Source organism: Aureococcus anophagefferens (assembly GCF_000186865.1).
Source record: "Aureococcus anophagefferens unplaced genomic scaffold AURANscaffold_31, whole genome shotgun sequence".
Classification (NCBI taxonomy): Eukaryota; class Pelagophyceae; order Pelagomonadales; family Pelagomonadaceae; genus Aureococcus; species Aureococcus anophagefferens.
In genome coordinates, this window is record NW_008705590.1 from 178095 (window position 1) to 200379 (window position 22285).

Here is a 22285-nt window from a genome sequence, read left to right on the forward strand (position 1 = left end):
TCCTCCGACGACGACGACCGCCGGCGGCCCCGGAAGCCGGCGAAGAAGGCGGACAGCAGCAGCTCCTCCTCCTCCGACGAGGAGGAGAGCGACGACGAGGTCGCCGGCCCGCCGCCGGGCTACCTCTTCTGCTGCCTCTGCGCCAAGGACGTGCACCAGGACTCGTTCTCGGCCGTGCAGAAGCGCGGCGCGAACTGCGGCCTGGAGGCGTACTGCCTGCTCCACACGTCGGGCGACCACCGCTTCTACATCGAGCAGCTCGAGCTGACGGCGCAGCGCAACCTCGAGAACGAGGACGACGACGAGGCGCGCGAGGAGACGGCCAAGGAGTACCACAAGCGGCGGAAGAACAGCGGCCGGCGCCAGGAGAAGGCCGAGCCGTGGTACGCGCAGCCGCGCCACGAGGAGCGCGAGGCGGAGCTCGTGGACAAGGACGAGGCGCGGACCTTCCGCGACGACGCCGAGGAGTGCGGCCGCCGGTCGTCCGGCGGCAACGCGAGCCAGCGGGGCCTCGCGGAGCTGCTCGAGCGATACGACGAGGACGAGGACGACTGGCGCGAGCCGCCGTCGCCGAAGAAGGCGAAGAAGAAGAAGCAGCAGGCGCCGCCGCCGGAGAGCGACTCGGACGTGTCGTCCATCGACGTCGCGCCGCCGGCGTCCGGCGGGCGGCCGAAGAAGCGCGCGTCCGCGGACGACGTCGTCGTGCCCGTGTCTTCCGGCGGTCGGCTGAAGAAGCGGCGCTCGCTGGCCGCGGACTCGGACTCGGACGACCCGCCGCCGGAGAAGAAGAAGCCGCGGCGCCGCATCGTCGTCGAGTCCGACGAGGACGAGGACCCGACGCCGCGGCGACGGGAGACGATCGTCGTCGACGACGACGGCGACGACGCCGCGCCTCGACCGACGCGCGGCGGCCGGCTCAAGTCGAACCGCGCGCGCTCGCCGTCCCTCGACGACGACGACGACGACGACGAGCCGCCGCCGCCGCGCGGCCGCCTCAGGCCGAACCGACCGCGCGCGGCGTCGCGGACGGGCCCGGACTCCGACGACGACCCCGAGGGCAAGTCCGCGCGGCGCTCCATCGTCATCGACGACGACGACGGCGACGACAGCGACGCGCTCTGGCACTAACCTGGCTTTGAACACGGGGGCCGCTTAGCCGAGCGGGACATGGGGGGCGGCGCCGCCGGGGGCCGGCTTCGCGAGGAAGCGCCGCGCCGGCGGACGCGCGGGGCGACTACGCGGTCTCGCCGGCGAGCTTCCTGTGGTGCGCCTCCTCGAGGGCCGCCTGCTCCCGCGCGACCTCGATCCAGTGCAGGTCGTTGACGCACTTGGGCCGCGAGCCCATGGTCTCCCAGAGGTGGTCCACCGTCGCGCGGCCCTTCATCTCCTTGATGTTCGCGCGCGCGCTCGCATCTGCAGCGCCGGGCTCAGGGACTGGGACGCGGGGAAGTGGCCGTAGTCGCGGCTGCTCGGCCGCGCGGCGGCCTCGGGCACGTAGCCCGCGGGCCGGTAGTAGGGGCTCCACTGGGGCACGCCGTAGCCGTAGTCGCGCATCTTCTGCTCGGTCAGCTTCGGCGCGTCGATGCGCGGCGTCGGCGGCGCGCCGTCGACGAGCGGCAGGCTCGCGGGCGTCGGGGGCCGCGGCGCGGACCGGCGCGGCCGCGGCGGCCGCCCGCTCGGCGGGCGCCGGTACTCCTGGCGCGCGACGTCGACGGTGTCGTCCTTGCTCGTCGAGTAGCGGATCTCCTGGCGCGACGTGCGGCCGCTGCGCACGTTCAACGAGACGAGGCGCAGGGGCGGCGCCGACTGGGGCCGCGGCTTCTTCGGGCGCGGCATGCGTTTCGAGCTGGCGACGAGGACGCCGAGCGAGAACGCAACAGATTGGGCAGCTCGGGAGAGCGTTACGCTCAAATGCCGAGGGTGCAAACTAAAAGGCATCATAGGATGATGCCGTAGCTCTCGCAGCTCGCCCTCGACGCGCTGCTTGCCGCAGCAACGCGATCTACCGCGCAGCGGCACCGAGAGCTAGTCGCTCTCGTCGGCAAAGACCGCGACATACTACCGCCGCGCTCGCAGCGGCGAAACAAACGATGATGAAGCGCGTCGCCCAGCTCTGCGGCGCCTTCCCCGAGAGCGCGCTGCTGCTGCGCCGCTTCCTCGAGAAGCGCGCCAAGGGCAGCGAGACGAAGATCCGCAAGGGCCACGAGTTCGACGCCGCGCCGCTCCTCGCGTACCTGCATCCCATCGTCGGCTCGCCCGCCGACGGGGACGGCGTCGCCATCGGCCAGTTCTCGCACGGCCAGTCGAACCCGACGTTCACGGTGCGCTGGGACGGCGGCGCCGTCGTCGTGCGCAAGCAGCCCAAGGGCGCGCTGCTCCGCGGCGCCCACGACGTCGGCCGCGAGCACGCGTTCGCGGAGCACCTGCGGCCGTCGGGCGTGCCGGCGCCGCGCGCGCGCGCGCTCTGCGAGGACAGGGCCGTGCTCGGCACGGACTTTTGGGTTTACGACTACGCGGCGGGCCGCCACTTCCGCGACCCTTATCTGGAGGCCGCGGACGCGTCCGAGCGGCCGGCGATCTTCGCGAGCGCGATGGGCGTCGCCGCGAAGTTGCACGGCGCGGCGCCGCCGGCCGCGCTCGTGGAGCGCCTCGGCGGCCCGCCCAAGGCCGGCTACCTCGGCCGCCAGGTGAAGACGTGGACGCGCCAGTACGCCGGCGCCGACGAGAAGCTCGGCGAGGCGACGAGCGCCGAGGTCTCCGCGCACGGCGACGCGCTCCGCGCGGCCTGCGAGGCCCACGCGGCCGACGTCGACGAGACCGTCGTGGCGCCGGGCGAGCTCTTCGTGGCCCACGGCGACCTGCGCACGGACAACATGATCTTCGCGGAGGATTCGGCCGACGTCGTCGCGCTGCTCGATTGGGAGCTCGCGGCGCTCGGGCACCCCGTCGGCGACGTCGCCTACATCGCGATGCCCTACGCCATCCCGCCGCTGCCCGTGGGGCCGCTCACGGGCTTCCGGGGCCTGGACCACGGCGCGCACGGCGTGCCGAAGCTCGCGGACCTGCTCGACACGTACGCGCGGGCGATCGCGGACGAGGCGCGCGCGGACGTGCTCTCGAAGCTCGCCACGAAGGCGCTGCCGCACCTCGACCTCTTCACGGCCGTGTCCTACTTCCGCATCGCGGCCATCGTGCGCGGCGTCTACGCGCGGGCCAAGGCGGGCACGGCGAGCGCCGCGAACGCGGACGCCGTCGGCGCGCTCGCGGACACGCTCCTCGACGTGTCCATGGCCGCCGCGGAGACGCACGCGGCCGTCGTCGCGGGCACCGCCGAGCCGCCTAACTAGTGGAGGCGGTCGTCGGTGCTTGTCGTTCAACATCGGGTAAACTCCCGAAAGTTGACAAAGAAGCGACTCGTGCCTAGGCCTGCCTTCGAGGCCTCTTTGCCGAGGCGGATATTGCCAGCTCCTTGAAGAGATGTTGCCTCACAGAGAAAATCAGGCTGTGGCAAAGGTGGGGCGGGGCGCATCTCAGCAGGCCGTCTCGTCGTCGTCGCTGTTGTCGAGGCCCTCGACGATCCCGCCGGTGCTCGCCGCCGTCGCCGCAGCGACGCGCCCGCCCTTTCCCGGAGCCGCGCCGCCTGCGCCGCGCGCGCGCGCCCGTCCATGGCCAACTTCCAGCCCGAGGCGTCGCCCGCGGACCCGGCGTCGCTGCCGGTGAAGATCCTCGTGCTCGGCGACAAGGCCGTGGGGAAGACGGCGCTGATCCGCCAGCTCGTGCGCGACGAGTTCACGAGCCGCTACAAGTCGACGACGGGCGTCGACTTCGCGCTGAAAGAGATCGACGTCGACGGCCAGACCGTGCGGCTCCAGCTCTGGGACGTCGCCGGCGCGGAGACGACGCTGGGGAGCATCGCCAAGGTCTACTACCGCGACACCTTCGGCGTGCTCCTCGTCTACGACGTGACGCGGCCGACGACCTTCGACACCGTGACGGCGTGGAAGCGGGAGATCGACGACAAGGTGGCGCTGAGCAACGACGAGCCCGTGCCCGTCGTGCTCCTCGGCAACAAGTGCGACATCGAGACGGCGACGGCGGACACGGCGGAGCTCGACCGCTTCTGCGGCCAGTGGGGCTTCGTCGCCTGGTTCGACGTCAGCGCGAAGACCGGCTTCAACATCGCCGAGGCCGCGCGGTGCCTCGTCCAGAAGATCACGTCCTACCCGGACCTCTTCGAGGCGCGATACAAGCAGAACGCCGCCTTCCGACCGGCGTTGGCCTTCGCCGAGGACGACCAGGTCGGGAGCTGCTACTAACCTCGGGCCGGAGCGCGGGGGTGCGGTTACGAGAGAGAAAGGGGCGCCCTAGGACGTCGGGGGCATGAGGTTGGCGAACTTCTCCGAGAGCTTGAGGGCGGAGAACGTCGACGCGCCGAGGACGACCTCGGGCAGCTCGTCGTCCGCGCGGCCCTCGACGGTGAAGCAGACGTCGCAGTCGAGCGTCGCGAGCTTGCCGATCATCATGTAGACGGCGCCGCGGCCCATGTAGGAGAAGGACTCGCCGATGTTGAGGCCGACCTCGACGGCGTCGCGCGCGCGGTGGAACGTCGAGATGCCCGGGCGCCGGCCGAGGCCGCCGGACGCGGCCATGAGCACGGGCTTGCCGTTCCACTTGTCGAGCAGGCTCGGGAGCTTCTCGCCCTTGAGCGGGTGGCACATGAAGATGCCCTTGAGCCGCGACGAGAAGTAGGGGTCGTCCTCGGACTTGTCGACCCAGTCGCGCGCGAGCCGGAGGCCGGGCGTCCACTCGCGCTCGGGCTTCTGGAGCGCGGCGGCGCTCTCGTCCGTGAGGCGCATGACGATGAGGATGACCCAGCAGGGGTTGTGGGGCTTCCAGCCCCGCATGGACGGCGCCTCCGTGGGCACGGAGATGTTGAACGCGAAGACGCGCGGCAGCGCGAGCGGCGCGTCCGGGTCGCCGGGCCGCCGCGGTGGCAGGAAGCGCGCGTGCTTGGCGAGCATGTCGGGCATGTTGCCCGACGGCGACTGGAAGACGTGGACGGCGACGCACTCGTAGACGCCGCGCGCGGACGGCGCCTTGACCTTGTCGCGGAGGTAGTTGGCGCCCCGGAGGCTGAATTTCGTCGTGTCGGCGAAGCGCCACGAGTTCTCCGTGCCCGGCGCGTCGACGCGCGGGATCGTCCACGTCGGCGTGGACTCGAGCGAGTCGCGCCGCTTCGACCGCGGCGCGCCCGAGCCCGCGCGTTCGCCGCGCGCGAGGCCCCGGAGCGCCGGCGCGCCGTCGACGCCGCCGTCCTTGGACCCCGCGCGCTTCCGCGCGCCGGCCCGGCCCGGCGACTTCGGGTGCCGCTTGCCCGGCGCCGGCGGCCGCGCGCCCGTCGCGCGCGCGACGGCGGCGCCGGACATGCGGAGGGACGCGCGGCGGACGCCGTCGACCTGGAGCGCGGCGCCGACGACCGCGATAACCGTCGCGGCCGCGCGGAGCGGGCCCAACGCCGCCACCATGCCGGCGACGCCCGCGGCCGGGGACGACACGTAGGCATCGACGCAGAGGAGCGCCGCGACGGCCACGCCGCAGGCGAGCGCGCGGACGCTCCGGTCGACGTCGCCGAGCGCCGCGAGGATCGCGGCTTGGACCTGGGCGGGAAAAGAGTGATTCAACGTCGCTTCAACGTGAGTGTGCCGCGCGCGCGCGTTCCGGGAAAAGCATCCATGCTGCGAGACCGTTCCGAGAGATGATCGCTCGTCCAAAAATCAGCCGAAACGAGTGGAAAACGGCCGAGATCGGAGCCTTTGAAGTTGGGAATTTCGCGCTCTTGTGCTGCCCCGGCTTGGACCGCGCGCGCGTCGGGCGTCGGGCCCTCGTCCTCGTCCAGGCTGTCGTCGTCGGACTCGCTCAGCTCCGCCTCGAGCTCCTCCTCGGACACGTCCAGCGGCGTCATGTCGCCGCTCGGGAGCCGGTCGCGGGAGAGGACGGGCGCCTCGGCCTTGGTCGGCGTGAGCAGCGCGCCCGTGGACGCGGCGCCCTCCCAGGGCAGGGCGCGCGCGGGAACGGCGCCCAGGGGCTCCTTGCGCGGGCTCCCGCCGTCGGAGGCGTAGCCCAGGTCCTCCTGGGCCGGCGACGCGGCGCCGCTCCGCGCGCGGCGGCGCTCGCGGCGCCGCGCGAGCGCGCGGTCCTTGCGCGACTCGATCTTCTTCCGGAGGTCGTTGAGCTTGCGGCGCGCGGCGCGGCCCTTGGAGAGCTGGCGCCGCACGGCGCGCTCGAGCCGCTCGTACCTGGGGGGGGGTCCGGGGTCGGTTCCGCGGCGCCGGTCTTCCCCGGGGACGCCGCGCGCGCGCTTGCGGGGCCGCCGCTCCTCCTCGTCGTCCGTCTCCTGGCCGGAGCCCGCCGGCGTCTGGGGCGGCGCCGCCCGGGGCGACCGCAGGCGCCGGTTCTTCACCTTGTCGAGGTGCTTGCGGATGAGCACGCGCAGGCGGTTCCGGGCGGGCAGCTGCTGGTCCTCCTCGAAGGCCTCGCCCGCCGAGTGCCGCGCCGACTGCGGCGAGCCCCACCCGCCCGACGACGGCGTCGTCGGCACGGAGCGCGACGGCATGGCTGTTTTGCACGGGCTCCTGTCCACGGCAGAATGGATGATTGTCAGATCTCGTCCGGAGAGCGCGCTTCTTGTTGTTTGCTTTTCTCATCAACATAGCACTTTGAACCTCTTCAAGTTTCGAGACGATGATGGGGGCTCTCGCGCGGCTGCGGGCTGCCCAAGCTAGCCGCCTTGCAATGCCGCTCGCGCGGCGGCGCCTCCACGGCCTCATGCAGGACGACAAGCCACTGTTAATCCAGAACATCATCGACCACGCGGCGCGCGTCCACGGCACCCGCGAGATCACGAGCCGCTGGTGCAGCGACGACGCGGCGACGGCGCGGACGACCTACGGCGAGGCGCGCCTGCGCGCCGGCGCCCTCGCGGCGGCCTTGACGAAGGACCTCGGCTGCGCCCGCGGCGACCGCGTCGCGTCGCTCTGTTTTAACCACGGCGCGCACTTCGACGCCTATTTCGGCGTGCCCGGCGCGGGGCTCGTGCTCCACACGGTGAACCCCAGATTATACGAGCACCAGCTCGCCTACATCTTCACCCACGCGGCGCCGACCGCGATTCTCGTCGACGGCGGCTTCGCGGACCTGTTGGCGCGAGTTTTGGCGCTGTGCGCCGCCGACTACGCGCCCCGCGCCGTCGTCGTGGTCCCCGACGGCCGGCCGGGCGACGACCGGGCCACGCGGACCGCGGAGGCGAGCGCGCGCGGCTGGCTCGAGTACGACGCGCTCCTGGAGCGGCGCCTGGGCGAGGACGTGGCGTGGGCCGACGATTTGGACGAGACCGCGGCGAGCGGGTTGTGTTACACGTCGGGCACCACGGGCGACCCGAAGGGCTGCCTCTTCTCCCACCGGTCCACCATGCTCCACACGCTCTTCTCCCTCACGGCGCCGTCCATGGGCCTCCGCAAGGCCGACGCGGCGCTGCCCTTCGTGCCCATGTTCCACGTGAACGCGTGGGGGCTGCCCTGGGCCGCCGCGCTCGCGGGCTCGAAGCTCTGCCTGCTCGCGGGGCCGCTGGACGGGGCCGTCGCGGGCTCGTACGCGGCCGACGAGGGCGTGACCTTCGCCGCGGGCGTGCCGACGGTCTTCATGGCGCTCGCTGACGGGCTCGAGGCGCGGCGCGACGCGGCGCTCTTCTCGGCGGACGGCCGCGTCGTCGTCGGCGGCGCGGCGACGCCGCCGGCGCTCGCGGAGCGCTACGAGGCCCGGGGCTGCCACGTCGTGCGCTCGTGGGGCATGACGGAGCTCTCGCCCGTCGGCGTCATGGGCCCGCACCGCGACGACGGCATCGGACGGGCGGACGCGGACGCGCCCGTCGCCGCGGGCTTCGAGCTCTTCGGCGTCGAGCTGCGGGTCGTCGACGACGGGGGCGCCGCGCTCCCGCGCGACGGGTCGAGCCAGGGCGAGCTCGAGGTCCGCGGGCCCGCGACGATCCGCCGCTACTACGGCGCGGCCGAGGACGCCTGCGACGCCGACGGCTGGTTCAAGACCGGCGACGTCGCGACGATTTCTTCCACGGGGGCGTTGGCCATCCGCGACCGCGCCAAGGACGTCGTCAAGTCCGGGGGCGAGTGGATCTCGTCCGCGGAGCTCGAGGGTCTGGTGCGTCGTTTCGAGAACTTTTTTTGGGGGGGAGATCGTCGCATCGTAGGCGCACGCGCACGACGCGATCGACTCGTCGGACGGCCCGGGCGCGGCGGTCATCGCGGCGCCGCACGACGCGTACGGCGAGCGGCCCGTGCTCGTCGCGCGCCTCAAGCCGGGGGCGACGGCGACGAAGCAGGAGTTGCTGGATTTCTACGTCGGCAAGGTCGCCAAGTGGTGGATCCCCGACGACGTCATCTTCTTCGACGGGCCGCTGCCGCTCACGGGCACGGGCAAGATCTCCAAGCTCGAGCTCCGCAAGCTCCTGCTCGACGACTACGTCCTCCCGGCGAAGTAAATGTAGGAGGGGGCCTTGAGGCGCCGGTGGGCCTGCTCGACGACTACGTCCTCCCGGCGAAGTACATTTAGGAGGGGGCTTCGAGGCGCCGGTGGGCCTGCTGGGCGACTACGGCCTCCCGGCGAAGTACATTTAGGAGGGGGCTTTGAGGCGCTGGCGGTAGAGGTCGACGATCGCGCGCGTCGTCGCGGCGGGCTGGATGGACTTCTTCCGGCACGGCTGCCGGCAGATCGGGCACTCGTGCTTGCCGTCCTTCCGCTCGAAGGAGTGGAGGATGCACTCGCGGCAGAACGTGTGCGCGCAGGGCAGCGACGCCGGGTCGTCGAAGACGTCGAGGCAGAGCGGGCACGACAGCTGGCCGCGCATGAGCTCGAGGAGGTCCGCCTCGCTCCGCGCCGGCGGCGGCGTTTCTGCCGGCGTCGGCGTCTCCGCGGGCGCGCCGGCGACGCAGCAGCCGCCGTCGATGTGCGCGTTGATCTCCGCCAGGGGCACGGTGACGCCGCAGAGCGGGCACGCGGCCGTCGCCGGCGCCGCCGGGGAGCCGTCGTCGGAGCCGCCGTCGGAGCCGCCGCCCGCCCCCGCCTCCCGCGGCCCTCGGCAGCGCAAGTCGAGGTGGTGGTTCAGCGCGCTCTTGAGGATCGAGTCGCCGCACGACGGGCAGTCGACGAAGCGCGACGACTCCGCGGCGGATCGTTGCCGCGGCGGCGGCGGCGGCGCTGCTTGTCGCGGCGGCGGCGAGGCGGATCGCGGCGGCGGCGGCGATGCGGATCGCGGCGGCGGCGGCGAGGCGGATCGCGGCGGCGGCGGCGAGGCGGATCGCGGCGCGACTTCGTCCGGCGGCGGCGCGTCGCTGTCATCCGGTGGCGGCGCGCCGTCGTCCGGCTGCGGCGGCGCGTCGTCCGGTCGCCGCGGCTCGTTCGGTCCCGGACAGTCGAGGTCGAGATGGTGATTGATCAAGTCGACGTGAATCGACGCACCGCACACTGGGCAGTCCGCGAACTTGGACTCGTTCAGCTTTGGCCGTTTCGGCGCGATGAGGCTCTGCTTGGGCGCATTGCGCGGTTTCAATTTCTTGCTCTGCTTGCCTTGCTTCGCAGCGTTGCGCGACGCGGCGCCGGTGGCTTTTTCCCACCAGTCGGACATGCGGCGGTTGCTACGCCTCTCCTCGCGACGAACTCAGCGATTTAAACTGCTGCTCATTTCAAGCACCACGCACAGAGCCATCGGCCGGTTCGAGCTCGAGTCGATGTTTGCCCGCGGTCCCAAACGGGGCCAAAGACGTTGACTCTGGCCGCCGCGCGCGCCGTCGTCAACGGGACGCGCCGTCGTCAACCAGACAGGCCCTCCGCGACTGCTACGCGCGCCGTCGCATCAATGGCTACGCTGTCCTACGCCGACGCCGCGCGCACTGCGATGACGCCGACACCGTCGACGAACGACGACGCGTTCCAGACCTGCGTCGCGAATCACGACGTTATGACCGACGCGCAGCGCCTGGAGACCATCGCGAGCATCAGTGCGGAAGCTTTAGCTTCCATCGACGCCGCTGACGACGACCACCCTTTGGCCTTCGCGCTCGCGCGCGTGCTGAACCTCGCGGATCCGCCCGCGGAGGTCGAGATCGACGTCGTCGACCCCGCCGAGGAGGAGGGCTGGACGACGGGCCCGTGCGAGTCGAACGAGGAGGCCTACGCGACGTGGTGCGACGCGCACCCGTCGCGCGCCGCGGCGTCCGTGGCGACGGAGGAGAGCGAGGCGGCGACGCCGGAGGAGGCGACGCCGGCCGCGGAGCGCGTCGCGGAAGCGGCGGCGGGCGACGACGACGACGAGGCGACGCCGGAGGCGCCGCCGACGGTCAAGAAGGCGGCGCCGCGCGACGCGAGCCTCGTCCTGCGCGACCTGAGCGTGGGCTGCGGCGGCCGGCCGGGGCGGCGGTCCGCGCGGCTCCGGTTCTCGAGCGAGGCGTCGGGCCGGAAGTCGAGCGTCGGCTCCGCGTCCGGCCGCAAGGCGAGCGTCGACAAGGAGAACGCGGCGAACCGCAAGTCGAGCGTCGACAAGGAGAACGCGGCGAACCGCAAGTCGAGCGAGGGGAAGACCTCGGCGCCGGCGGCGCCGCGGAAGTCGAGCGAGGGGAAGACCTCGGCGGCGCCGCGCGAGTCGAGCGAGGGCGAGGCCTCGGGCGACGCTTCGGCCAACGCTTCGGGCAAGGCGTCCGGGAAGGCGCCGTCGCGGAAGTCGCTGGCGCCGAAGCTGGGCGAGTCGAGCGACGACGACGAGGACGACGCGCGGCTCGCGGCGGCGACGATGCGCGCGCGGCGGCGGCGGCGCACCGTCGACGCGCGGTTCCTCGAGCGGTCGTCGTCGTCGCCCGTCGAGGTCCCCGAGGCGCGGCGGACGTTCCCCGTCGAGGACGCGCCCGTCGAGCCCGCCGAGGCCGTCGAGGCCGTCGCGCCGGCGCCCGCCGAGGCCGTCGTCGACGCGGCCGCCGCGGCGCGCGTCGACGCGGCCGTCGAGGGCGCCGCGGCGCTCGCGGGCGCGCCGGGCGCGCCGGGCGTCGGCTTCTGCGCCGTCGCCGTCGCGGTGCTCGCCGCGGACGCCGCGGACGCGGCGGGCGTCGCGGCCTGGGTCGGCGCCGTGGGCGCGGCGGAGGCGACGCAGCGGGCGTTCTGCGGCGGCGCGCCGGCCGCGCGGCTCGCGTGGGCCGAGCACGACTTCTCGGCCGTCGCGCCGCCGACGGACGGCGGCGCGGGCTCCGAGGCGGAGACGGCCGCGCTCTGCGACGCGGTCCTGGGCCTCGTCACGGCGCGCGACGCCCTCGCGCGCGGCGCGCCGGAGGCCGCGGCGGCGCTCGCGGACGCGCTCGACGCGCTCCGGGGCGACGCGGGCGCCGTCGCGGCGGCCGCGGCGCGCGCGGGCCGCCGCGGCGCCGCGGCCGCGGCCGCGGCCAAGTTCCACGCGGACGAGCTCCGCTGCGCGCTCCGCGGCGAGGCCGGCGGCCTCGGCCGCCGCGCCCACGAGCTCGCGTCGAGCCTCGTGCGCTTCCACCTGCGGCGGCTCCTGAACCCGCGCCCCCTGCCGATCTCGACGGAGGCGTCGCTCGAGCGCGCCGCGCGGCTCCGGGCCCTCGCCGGCGGCGCGTCGCCGGCGCTCCCCGACGCGCCCCTGTCCGCCGTGCCGGACATCGTCGTCCTCGCGGGGCCCGACGGCGACGCGTTCGCCTACGGCGCCGCGACGACGGGCGACGCGTCGCTCGCCGCGCTCGCGAGCCACGCGCTCGACCACCTCGACGCCGACGGCGCCGGCGACGACGACGACGACGAGCCCGCCCCCGCGGACGCCTACGCGGCGGCGGCGCGCGCCGTCGACCGGGGCCTCGCGCCGCTCCGGCGGACGCTCGAGGCCGCGTCCGCGCGCCGCTTCCTCGCGGCGCTCCTCGCGGACGGCGCCATCGGCGCCGCCGTCGACGACGCCGGCGGCTGGATCTGCGTCGAGCGGGCCGCCGACGTCTTCGCCGCGACGGCCCACGGCGAGGCCGCGCCCGAGCGGAGGTACGCGAGCCTCCGCGACGTCGCCGCGCTCCGCGCGCGGCTCGCGGCCGCGGGCCCCGCGTCCGACGCCGCGCGGGCCCGCGCCCGGTCGGCCCTCGAGGCCTACGCCAAGGCGACGCCCGACGCGGTCAAGGAGCTCGTCGGCCACGCCAAGGGCCGGCTCCCGCGGCCGAAGACGCTCCTCGCGCGGCTCCGGGACGGCGCGGCGGACGCGCTCGCCGCGGACCACCTCTACCCCGCCCTCACGACCCTCCTCCCCTGAGAGAGGGGGGGACCCCCGAATGTACAAGCTCGCAACGTGTTCTGCGTTCGAGTGGCGGGCGGCGCGGACCGTGGCCTACGGCGTCGAGCCGCCGCGCCGGCGGCTCTTCCGGCTCGACTCGAGCGCCGAGATTCCGCCGGAGTCTGGAGAGTGTCTTCGCGGCCTTCGACGCCGGCGCTGCGCGTACCCCGCGGCGCGGTTCGCGGACCCGTCGAGCGCGCGGCGGTCTCGCGCCGCGCGCGCGCGGCGGCGCGACACCGAGCGATGGCGGCCCTGGCGGAGAAGCCCAACGTCATGGTGAAGGTGGGCATGGTCGGCGACAGCCAGGTCGGGAAGACGACGATGATGGTCAAGTACGTCGAGAACCGGCTCGACGACGAGTACATCCAGACGCTCGGCGTCAACTTCATGGAGAAGTCGATCACGCTGCGGAACACGGAGATCACGTTCTCGATCTGGGACCTCGGCGGCCACCGCGAGTTCCTGAGCATGCTGCCGCTCGTCTGCAACGACGCCGCCGCCGTGCTCTTCATGTTCGACCTGAGCCGCAAGAGCACGCTCACGTCCATCAAGGAGTGGTACCGCCAGGTCCGCGGCCTGAACCGATCGGCGTTCGCGCTCCTCGTCGGCACCAAGTACGACGTCTTCGTCACGCTGCCGCCGGAGGAGCAGGCGGAGATCGACCGCAACGCGCGCAAGTTCGCCAAGGCCATGAAGGCGCCCTGCATCTTCACGTCCGCGCACGAGTCCATCAACGTGCAGAAGATGTTCAAGGTCATCCTCAGCCGCGTCTTCGACCTCAAGTGCACGCTGGAGAAGCTCGTCGAGGTCGGCGAGCCCCTCCTGATATTCTAACGTGGTTCCTATGTCCAGTTACGCCGGTTTCGCCCGGCGAGTTCCAATAATATGGGTCTTGATTACTATGTCCAGTTACGCCGTGTCGCCCGACGAGTCCCGGCCCGCGCGCCAGACCGCGTCCCGGTCCTCGGGCCGGCCGCGCGGCGCGCGCTCCCGGGGCCGGCCGCGCGCCTCGCCCGGCGCCAGGGTGGGAATCGGCGGCGCGCGCGCCTCGCGCGCCTCGACCTCGGCCTTCTTCTCGCGGATCGCGGCCTGCTTGGCCATGAGCGTCGCGATGCGGAGCTTCGTCTCGCTCTCGCTGAGTCGGAGCGACGCGGGCGACGACGGCGACGACGGCGCGTCGCCCGACGGCGACGCGGGGGCGTCGAAGGACCGGCGGATCGCCGCCTGCTTCGCCATCAGCTCCTTGATGCGGCGCTTCGTCTCCGTCTCGCTCAGAGCGAGCGATTTCGGCGACTTCGCGGGCGACGCGGGCGTCCGGTCCGACGACGACCGGCGGTGCGCCCTCGGCGGCGGCGGGGGCGCCTTCGGCGGCGACGACGTCCACTTGGGCGGCGACGACGGCGCGATTGGCACGCCGCTCTCCGACGAGAAGCTCAGCGACCGCGGCCGCGCCGCGGGCGACGCCGGCGGGGGCGCGTCGCCGTGGAGCTCGTTGACGAGGAGCGTCGAGATGCGGTGGGCCACGGTCACGGCGACGGACCGCCGCGCGCGCGGCGACGCCTCGTCGCGCGCGGCGGTTTCGCGCGAGTCGTCGACGGCGAGCCGGCACTTGACCCGCAGGGCCTCGGCCTCCTGGCGGAGCAGCGTCCGCCGCGCGAGCATGAGGGATGCTCTCGTGGCCAGAAGTTCCTCGATGCGCTTCACGTCCGGCGAGTGCGGGTAGCGCCGAATGCGCCGCAGGAGCGCCGGCTCGGCGTCGGCGTTCTGCTGTTCCTCCCGCGCGTGGAGCGCCGCGGTCTTTTCCAGTTCGTCGATGGCCTCGAGGAGGGCGTTGTCTTCCCCGGGCAGGGCCTCCCCCGGCGTCTTCATCCTGCGCTTAGGGGCGGTTATTCCGCGCCCATCGGGCCGCGAGGCCTTGAACCGCCAGTGGCAATGATTTTGACTTGCGCTCGCCAGGATTGCGCGCCTCGTGACCGGCGGCGGGTGTTCTCAAGAACTCCGCAACGCGATGGGCAACGCCAAGATAACGCCGACGTCGACGGTCTCCGTTACGCCGACGTCGACGGTCTCCGTGTCGTCGCAGACGACGACGTCAAAGGCGTCGCCGCCGCAAGCAATGCCTCATCAAACGATGCGAGTCATTCCAAAGCCCGAGGAGCCGGACGAGTTCGGCGGCCCGGTCGGCGTCGCCGTCATCATATTGCTGTCGCACTGCGTCGTGTACGGCCTCTACCTTTCGATCGAGGCTTCTACATCGCCGTTCAAGAGCTGCGACGAGACCTGGCTCTCCTACGCGTCGCGCGCGCGCCGCGGCCTCGCCGGAGCGGCGCCGACGGCGACGGGCTTTTGCCTCTACGCGGGCTTCCTCGCCGCCACGGCGCTCCTCTCCGCGTTCTGCCCCGGCGCGACCGTCCGCGGCCGGCCCCTGCCCTCGCTCAAGGGCCGCGCGCTGACTTACAACTGCAACGGGCCCGCGGTCTGGGTCGCGTTCCTTTCCGGACTCGCGGCGCTCCACCTCGCCGGCGTCCTCCGCCTCGCGGTGTGGATGGACCACTTTGGGTCCGTGCTCACCTGGTCCGTGATCTTCGGCGACGGCGTCGCGGTGCTCACGTACGGCTACTGCCGCTCGCGGAATCTCGCGGAGCGCGACTCGGGCCGGCCGCTGTACGACGGCTTCATGGGCGTCACGTTGAATCCCCGGGTCGGGCCGCTCGACCTCAAGATGTGGAGCGAGCTGCGCGTGCCGTGGATCCTCTTGTTCGTGATCACGCTCTCCGCGGCGTCGAAGCAATACGAAACCGCGGGCCGGTGCTCGCCGCAGCTCGCCTTCATGGTGCTCGCGCACTTCCTCTACGCGAACGCCTGCGCGAAGGGCGACCACTGCGTGCCGACGACGTGGGACATCTTCCACGAGCACTGGGGGTGGACGCCCGCGTCCCGAGTTCCGAGCGCGTTCCGACGAAGCGCGCTTCGTAGGTGGATGCTCATCTTCTGGAACCTCTGCGGCGTGCCCCTGACCTACTGCGCGGCGTCGCGCTGGCTCCTCGCGCACGCCGTCGAAGGCCAGGCGCCCGCGTACACGGCCGCCGTCTACGCCTTGCTCCTCGCGGCGTACTACGTCTTCGACACGGCGAACGCGCAGAAGAACGAGTTCCGGCTGCGGCGCGCGGGCGTCGTCGTCGACCGGCGGGCCTGGCATCTGCCCTGGGCCGTGCTCGACGACCCGCGATTCCTGAAAACGGCCGGGGGCGGCGAGCTCCTCGTCGACGGCTGGTACGCGCGCGCGCGGAAGCCCCACTACGCGGCCGACGTCGCCCAGGCGCTGAGCTGGGGGCTCATCTGCGGCTTCTCCGACGTGACGCCCCACTGGTACGCGCTCTTCTTCGTGCCCATGATCGTCCACCGCGCGTGGCGCGACGACGCGCGCTGCGCGGCCAAGTACGGCGCGGACTGGGACGCGTACAAGGCCCGCGTGCCCTACGTCCTCGTCCCCGGCGTCGTCTGATCGATCGCGAGCGGCCCCGCGCGGCGCGCGGCGCGCCGCGTCCCCGCGATACCCACGCGCCCAGGCACACACCACGAACGAACCACGAACAACGTCCACGACGCCGCGAACGCACAGCTAATGTTCTATGAGCCCGAATCGCTCCAGGGGCCAGTAGCGGAGGATGACGTGGCCGACGATGTTGTCCCGGGGCACGAAGCCCCAGACGTGGGAGTCGAAGGACCGGTTCCGGTTGTCGCCGAGCACGAAGAGCTGGCCCGGCGGCACGGCCAGGGGCCCGAGCTCGTAGGCGGGCCGGTTGCCCCCGACGAAGTTCGAGTCGTCGAGGGGCAGGCCGTTGACGAAGACGGCGCCGTCGCGGACCTCGACGACGTCGCCGGGCCCCGCGACGACGCGCTTCACGAAGACCTCGGGCTTCCGCGCGGACCGCGGGTCGCGCGGCTGCTGGCCCCGCCGCCGCGCCGCGGTGCGCTCGTTGCGCTCCATGATCTCGACCGCGGCCTCCGGCGGCCGGAAGAGCACGACCTCGTCCCGCTCCGGCCGCCGGTAGAGCGTCGAGATCTTCTCGATCGCGATCTGGTCCCCCGGCGCGAAGGTCGGCGCCATGGACTGGGACGGGATGTAGCGCGGCTCGACGACGAACCAGCGCAGCAGCACGCCGATCGTGATGACCCGGATGTAGTAGCGCACGGACGCGCCGAACGCTTTGCGCGCGGCCTCGTCGAGGTCCGCGCGGCCGCGGATGGACCAGGCGACGAGCTCGTCGAAGTTGGAAGTCATCCGTTCCAGCCGCGACCGCATATCCGCCTGGGCCGTCGACACCTTGGCCTGGCGGGGCGCCGGCTTGCCGTACGTCCGCGCGGCGACGCGCTTGTTGCGCGGCATCTGGACGCCAGAAGCGAGCGAGAAAGCGAGGGCGACGACGAGTCGCCGGAATCGGGCCATAGCGGGCGTCTCAAACGCCAACTCTGTGGTGAGCGGCTCGAGCGGGCGGCTGTCGTTCAGCTCCGGGTCGAGCAAGACAGGGAACAGCGGCGGACTGTGCGTTGGCTCGGGAGCTGCGACAGGCGGGCGGGGCGGCGGTGTCTCGGGGCGGGTGGCGCGGCCCGCGCCGCTCGACTCGCGTTCAGCCGGCTCAGGGAACGACAGACGATGTTGAGAGGAGCAGAGGGCCAGCTTGAGCACATAGAGCCCGCGGAGCAGCACGATCGCCGCATTTTTACCTCAGCATCACAGCTCTCGCCGCGGGCGCTCTCATCGTGCTCTCCGCGCGCGCGCCGCCGCCGTCGGCTGCGAGTTCTCAGCGTCCGACCGGCTGGCGAGTCCTCAGCGCGTCGCAATGCGCCATCGCCCGCAGCAGGAGCACGAGCGCGCGGAGCCGCTCGACGAGGACGAGCAGGCCAAGGTCGTGGAGGACATCGAGCAGGAAGCGCGGCGCTTGGACGCGCGCGCGCGGCTCGTGTTTGCGGCCATCGAGGCCCTCGGCGCGCTCGTCTTCGTCGGCCTCTTCGTCGCCGCCTTGCTCGCGCCGGCGACGGTCGGCGCGCCCGGCGAGCCGCCGAACCGCTACGGCGTCGACCACCAGCGCGCGCTCGGCGGCGCCGTGCCGCGGCGCGGCATGCTCGCCGGCTACGCGGCGACGGCGCTCGTCCTGGGCTGCGGCGCGCTCCGCTGCGCGGGCGCGCGGCGCTGCCGCGGCGCGGCGGCGCTGACCGTCGCGCCCATCTTTTGCTGGCGCGCGGGCTTCGCGGCGCACGCGTTCGCGGCGTGCTGGCTGTCGGCCGCCGCGCCCGCCGCGTGGGCCCTCGCCGTCTACGTCGACGCGGACCTCGCGGGCCTCGGCGCGGACGTGTCGCGCCTGAGCGACCTCCGGTACCGGTATAAGTCCATCTAGTCCTCGCTTGTTTATAATCATCCCCGGGGCGTCACTCCCCCTTGGCGGCCATCCACGCGTTGAGCGCGGCCTTCTGCTTCTCGAGCTCGGGCGTGAGCTCGTCGTAGACGTCGTCGAAGAGCGTGTCGACGTGGGGCTTGTCCTTGGCCTCGGCGGCGTCGAGCGCCGCGCGGACCTCGGCGCGCGTGTCCGCGCGGGCCGACGCCTCGTCGTCGTCGTCCCAGTGGCCCCGCTCCGCCATGTACGCGCGGAGCCGGTCGACGGGGTGGCGCGCGCGGACGCTCAGCGCCTTGAGCTCGTCGGCGCCGCGGTACTTGGACGCGTCGTCGGACGTCGAGTGGTGGCTCAGGCGGTAGGTCATGAGCTCCACGAGCGCGGGCGCGCCCGTCGCGCGGACGCGCGCGCGCGCGTCGCGGACCGCGGCGACGGTCGCGAGCGCGTCGTTGCCGTCGACGCGGATGGCGTCCATGCCCAGCGCTAGAGCCCGCGGCGCGATGCCGTCGCCGGCGAACTGCTCGTCGGACGGCGTCGAGATCGCGTAGCCGTTGTTCCGCACGATGAACAGCGCGGGCACGCGCAGCGTCGCCGCGAAGTTGAGCGCCGGGTGCGCGTCGCCCTCGGACGCCGCGCCCTCGCCGAAGTAGCAGGCGACGACGCGGTCCTCCTTCGCGAGCTTGACGGCGAGCGCGGCGCCCGTCGCGTGCGGGATCTGCGTCGCGAGCGGGCTCGAGATCGTCTGGAACCGGAGCGCCTTGGACCCGTAGTGGATGGGCATGACGCGCCCCTTGTCCAACGAGTCGACGTTGCCGATGCACTGGTCCGCCATGGCCTGGAGGCCGAAGCCCCGCCAGAGCAGGCACCCCTGCTCGCGGTACTGGCCGAAGACCTCGTCGTCGGGCTCCAAGCCCGCGGCGCTGCAGACCGTCGCGGCCTCCTCGCCGGCGGCCTGCATGTAGAAGGACATGCGCCCCTGGCGCTGCGCGTGGTAGAAGACGTCGTCCAGCGCCTGGAGCGTCACCATGGTCTCGTACATGCGCCGGCAGAGGAACTCGTCCGCGGCCGCGGTCGCCGCGCGCTCCTCGGCGCCCGCCGCGAGCGCGCCCGGCACCTCCGGGTCCAGGAGCCGGAACATGGGCAGGGGCCGCGGGAACGCCGCGCGGCCGCTGAACCACGCGTCGTCGAGGTCGCTCACGAAGGGCAGGCCCTTGGCGTAGTCGAAGGCCAGAGCGCTCCGCAGGGCCTCGTCGACGTCCTCGCCGGCCGGCGGCGCCGCGTTGGCGGCGGCGGCCTGGGACGCCAGGGGTCGCCGTAGGTTGGCGGCGGCAGCGGTGGCGCGGCGCGCGCGGCGCGCTATGGCACCGCCAATCAGCATCATCGCACGGTGATTCTCACAAAGAAATTCTCGTGTGTCAAAAAGCGAATTTTGAATCGATGTTGCACCAATGTTGCAGCTACTCATTGCACGCGTCGCCGAACTGGACGCCGATCCGAATGGGAAGAAGGAGCCCATTACAAGGCTACTCCGCGCCCGAAACGCCGCTCAGTGGCCGCCGCCGCGCGCCTCGCCCCAGCCCGCGAGCATCTCGCTCTCCGGGTAGCGCGTCGCGTAGAAGGCCGGGTGGGACGACGCGGTCGCGTAGTAGCGCGCGACGTTGGGGTACTTGGCGTCGAGGACGTAGTTTTTGTAGTGGCCCGCGCCGACGAGCAGCACGTAGAGCTTCGTCGCGACCGAGCAGTCGGCGACGCCCGGCGCCGCGCCCGCGAGGAAGGGGCCGTCCGTCGCGAACAGGAGCGCCTCGAGCTTGGCGAGCTCCGCGTCGAGGCCCGCCTTGAGCTCTCCGTCCTTGGCGTCGTCGGAGTTCTTCAGGTACTTGGCGATCCCGAGGAACAAGCCGCCGCACGCGCCCAGCGCCGCGTCGTCCGCGGCCGACGCCGGCAATGCCATCTTCGCGATGGCGCCGCTGTCCGAGATGGCGCCCTCGCCGTTGTAGAGCCCCCGCGGCGACCAGCAGGGCATGGACCCGCCGTGCTCTTCGAGATGCCACCCGGGCTTGTCGCCCGGCGCGAGCGGCGTCTCGATGTACTCCATGCCCGCGATGGCCAGCGCCATGCGCGCGTAGTGCGTGAAGGGGCAATCGCCGACGGACACGCCGTCCGTCGCGGGCTTGCAGAAGAGGTGGGCCCGGATCGTCTCGTTGGGCCCGTCCTTCGGGCCCGCCTCCTTGGCTTGCTCGACGCGCGTCGCCGGATGCGCGGCGTACCGCGACGCCATCGTAAACGTGCGCGTCGGCGAGAACGCGTGCGCGACGGCGGCGAACGAGAGGGCGCGCACTGCGACGGACGACGACGACCACCGGCGCATGCGGAGAGTGAGTGGCACGGCAGCATCAAAGCACCATGCAGTCGACAGGGCAGTTTCACTATGGGCTGCTGCCTTCCGACAGATCGGCTGCGCGTGCAGCCGATGGCGTAGTCGATCGCCGAGTTGCAGCGCGCACTCAAAGGACCGCAGCAGACGATCGCCGCTCGAGCGGCAGCGTGCACTGAAAGGACCGCAGGAAGCGCGCATGAGCCTCCAGGCCCAGAAGCGGCGGCTCGCCGACGACGCGTCGGCGGGCTTCGTGTCCCGGCTCTGGCACTTCGGCGCCGTGACGAATCCGCTCAACTGCCTGGCGACGGCCGAAGAGCTCGACGCCGCCGAGGCCGCCTACGTCGACGACGGGAGCGCGACGACGCTCTACGAGTCGGCCTTCCACCCGGACGCGGGCGACCGCATCCCCCTCGTGGGCCGCATGTGCTTCCAGGCGCCGGGCTGCGCGATCCTCGCCGCGTGCATGCTCGTCTGGCACCGGAGCCTGCCCGGCACGCTGTTCCTCCAGTGGGCGAACCAGTCGTTCATGGCCGTCTGCAACTACAGCAACCGCGACGCGGCCGACGAGGCGGAGCGCGACGACGTGCTCGCGCCGTACCTCGGCGCGACGTTCGGGTCCATGGCCACCGCCGTCGCGCTCAAGCGGTCCCTGCCGGCGCGCTGGTCCGTCCTCGTCCCCGCGGCGTCCATCTCCGTCGCGTCGATCGTCAACGTGCCGTCGATGCGGTCCGGCGAGCTCCGCCATGGTCTGGTCGTCGAGGACGCGCGCGGCGACGCGCTCGAGGCGAGGAGCCGGGCCGCCGCGGCCTTCGCCGTCGGCGCCGTGACCGCGAGCCGCATTCTGAACGGCTGCGCGGACCTCGTCGTCGCGCCCGCGCTCGTCGGCGCCGCCAAGGCCCGCGGCTGGCGCGTCGCCCACTCCACGAACCCCGCCGTCACCGTCCCGCTCTACGCGTCGCTCTGCTTCGCGACGCTCGCGCTGAGCACGCCGCTCGTCTGCTCGCTCGTGCCCCAGCGGTCCTCGCTCGGGGCGCCCTGGCTCGACGTCGGGGTGGCCGCGGAGCTCCGCGCCCGCGACGCGCCGCCGCGCGTCTTCTTCAACGAGGGCCTCTAGCGCCGCCGGCCGCGTCGCCGGGGCCCGGGCCGCGGTCGCGCGCGCTCCCGACCCGGAGCGCGCGCGCCCGCGCCCCGGGCCTCGCCGACGGCCGAAACGCGCGCGCGCTCGAGAGAGCTCGCGCCTTACCATCGCAGCTGCAGGGCCTGGCTGCGAAGCTTGGCGCGGCATAAGTGCCGCGGCGCGGATGCAACTTGCAGTGCAAGCATTCACTTGCCGGCCGCAACCCCGGCGCACCGCTCTTCAAAAAACCTCGATCCCGGGCTCGGCGCTTCGGCTGGCTCGGCTTTGGGGCGCGCCGCCGTGCTCCACGCCACCGCCGCGCCCAGGCCTAAGAATTGGCACACACCGGCACCACCTTACCGACTGCGTCCTCGCCAACGGGCGCGGGCCATCTCGACGAAGCGACGCCGCACGACGCACATTTGCAGCGGCCGCGACGACGATACGAAATGCCGCGAGGCTATGGAAAAAAAGTCTTCAGAAATGGTGCAGACCTCGACGAGGTCCCTCGTCATGCCGGATAGAAACGCGTCGCGCAGCGTTACCTTCGCGGCGCGCGTCGGGTCCTTCTGGAGAACCGCGAACGCCGTAACGAGGATCGCGCCGGTCGCCGAGACCGCGGACGCCGAGCCAGTTTCGCTACCAATACTTGGGCACAATGGCTACGAAGTCGTCGAACATGTCCTCGGAGTCGCCCGCGGCTTCAACGCCGTGCGATGGGGCGCCGACGACGGTCCGGAGATGATTTCAGCCCGCGGATTAGCCCGAAACAGCTTGTTCGGGGACTTTCGGGCCATTGCGCGTCGACCGATCACTGCCAGTGCGTTTCGTGGGGATTTACGAGGACGAGGAGCACTTGCGCGGCCACTGGTGGCTGCATGGGCGACCGCAAGGCGCCGAACGGGCCTCGGGCCCAGAAAGGCCGCGAACCACCGCGGGTCCACCGCGGTCCGGTGCGCCGCCCTCCGGGTCTCGCTGGCGGCTCGCGGGCCCACGGGGCTCACGGGGGAGCCGCA

General features: G+C 72.6%; 8 protein-coding genes across 8 annotated transcripts; 5 read left to right on the plus strand and 3 right to left on the minus strand.

Annotated features, from left to right (window-relative positions):
* Positions 1-284: 284 nt before the first annotated feature.
* Positions 285-4316, plus strand: AURANDRAFT_32238 (hypothetical protein; the record flags this gene model as incomplete). The annotated part of the gene is made up of 2 exons (XM_009042422.1): positions 285-380; positions 3687-4316. Coding segments are annotated over 2 exons (726 nt in total), but the record flags the coding sequence as incomplete, so codon positions are not given.
* Positions 4317-6825: 2509 nt separating this feature from the next.
* Positions 6826-8551, plus strand: AURANDRAFT_32297 (hypothetical protein; the record flags this gene model as incomplete). Its single annotated transcript, XM_009042423.1, has 2 exons — positions 6826-8211; positions 8261-8551. The coding sequence occupies 2 exons, from the start codon at positions 6826-6828 to the stop codon at positions 8549-8551; spliced, it is 1677 nt and encodes a 558-aa protein (XP_009040671.1).
* Positions 8552-12625: 4074 nt separating this feature from the next.
* AURANDRAFT_32347 (hypothetical protein) lies at positions 12626-13216 on the plus strand (the record flags this gene model as incomplete). The annotated part of the gene is made up of 1 exon (XM_009042424.1): positions 12626-13216. The coding sequence occupies one exon, from the start codon at positions 12626-12628 to the stop codon at positions 13214-13216; it is 591 nt and encodes a 196-aa protein (XP_009040672.1).
* Positions 13217-14513: 1297 nt separating this feature from the next.
* Positions 14514-15887, plus strand: AURANDRAFT_59487 (hypothetical protein; the record flags this gene model as incomplete). Its single annotated transcript, XM_009042425.1, has 2 exons — positions 14514-15304; positions 15359-15887. 2 exons carry the CDS (start codon positions 14514-14516, stop codon positions 15885-15887), a joined length of 1320 nt encoding a protein of 439 aa, XP_009040673.1.
* Positions 15888-16013: 126 nt separating this feature from the next.
* On the minus strand, positions 16014-16565 carry AURANDRAFT_15004 (hypothetical protein; the record flags this gene model as incomplete). The annotated part of the gene is made up of 2 exons (XM_009042485.1): positions 16014-16328; positions 16383-16565. Coding segments are annotated over 2 exons (498 nt in total), but the record flags the coding sequence as incomplete, so codon positions are not given.
* A 1247-nt stretch (positions 16566-17812) lies between these two features.
* AURANDRAFT_32248 (hypothetical protein) lies at positions 17813-18814 on the minus strand (the record flags this gene model as incomplete). Its single annotated transcript, XM_009042484.1, has 1 exon — positions 17813-18814. The coding sequence occupies one exon, from the start codon at positions 18812-18814 to the stop codon at positions 17813-17815; it is 1002 nt and encodes a 333-aa protein (XP_009040732.1).
* Positions 18815-19321: 507 nt separating this feature from the next.
* AURANDRAFT_67072 (hypothetical protein) lies at positions 19322-20143 on the minus strand (the record flags this gene model as incomplete). Its single annotated transcript, XM_009042483.1, has 1 exon — positions 19322-20143. One exon carries the CDS (start codon positions 20141-20143, stop codon positions 19322-19324), a length of 822 nt encoding a protein of 273 aa, XP_009040731.1.
* A 205-nt stretch (positions 20144-20348) lies between these two features.
* AURANDRAFT_32221 (hypothetical protein) lies at positions 20349-21266 on the plus strand (the record flags this gene model as incomplete). The annotated part of the gene is made up of 1 exon (XM_009042426.1): positions 20349-21266. The coding sequence occupies one exon, from the start codon at positions 20349-20351 to the stop codon at positions 21264-21266; it is 918 nt and encodes a 305-aa protein (XP_009040674.1).
* Positions 21267-22285: the final 1019 nt, after the last annotated feature.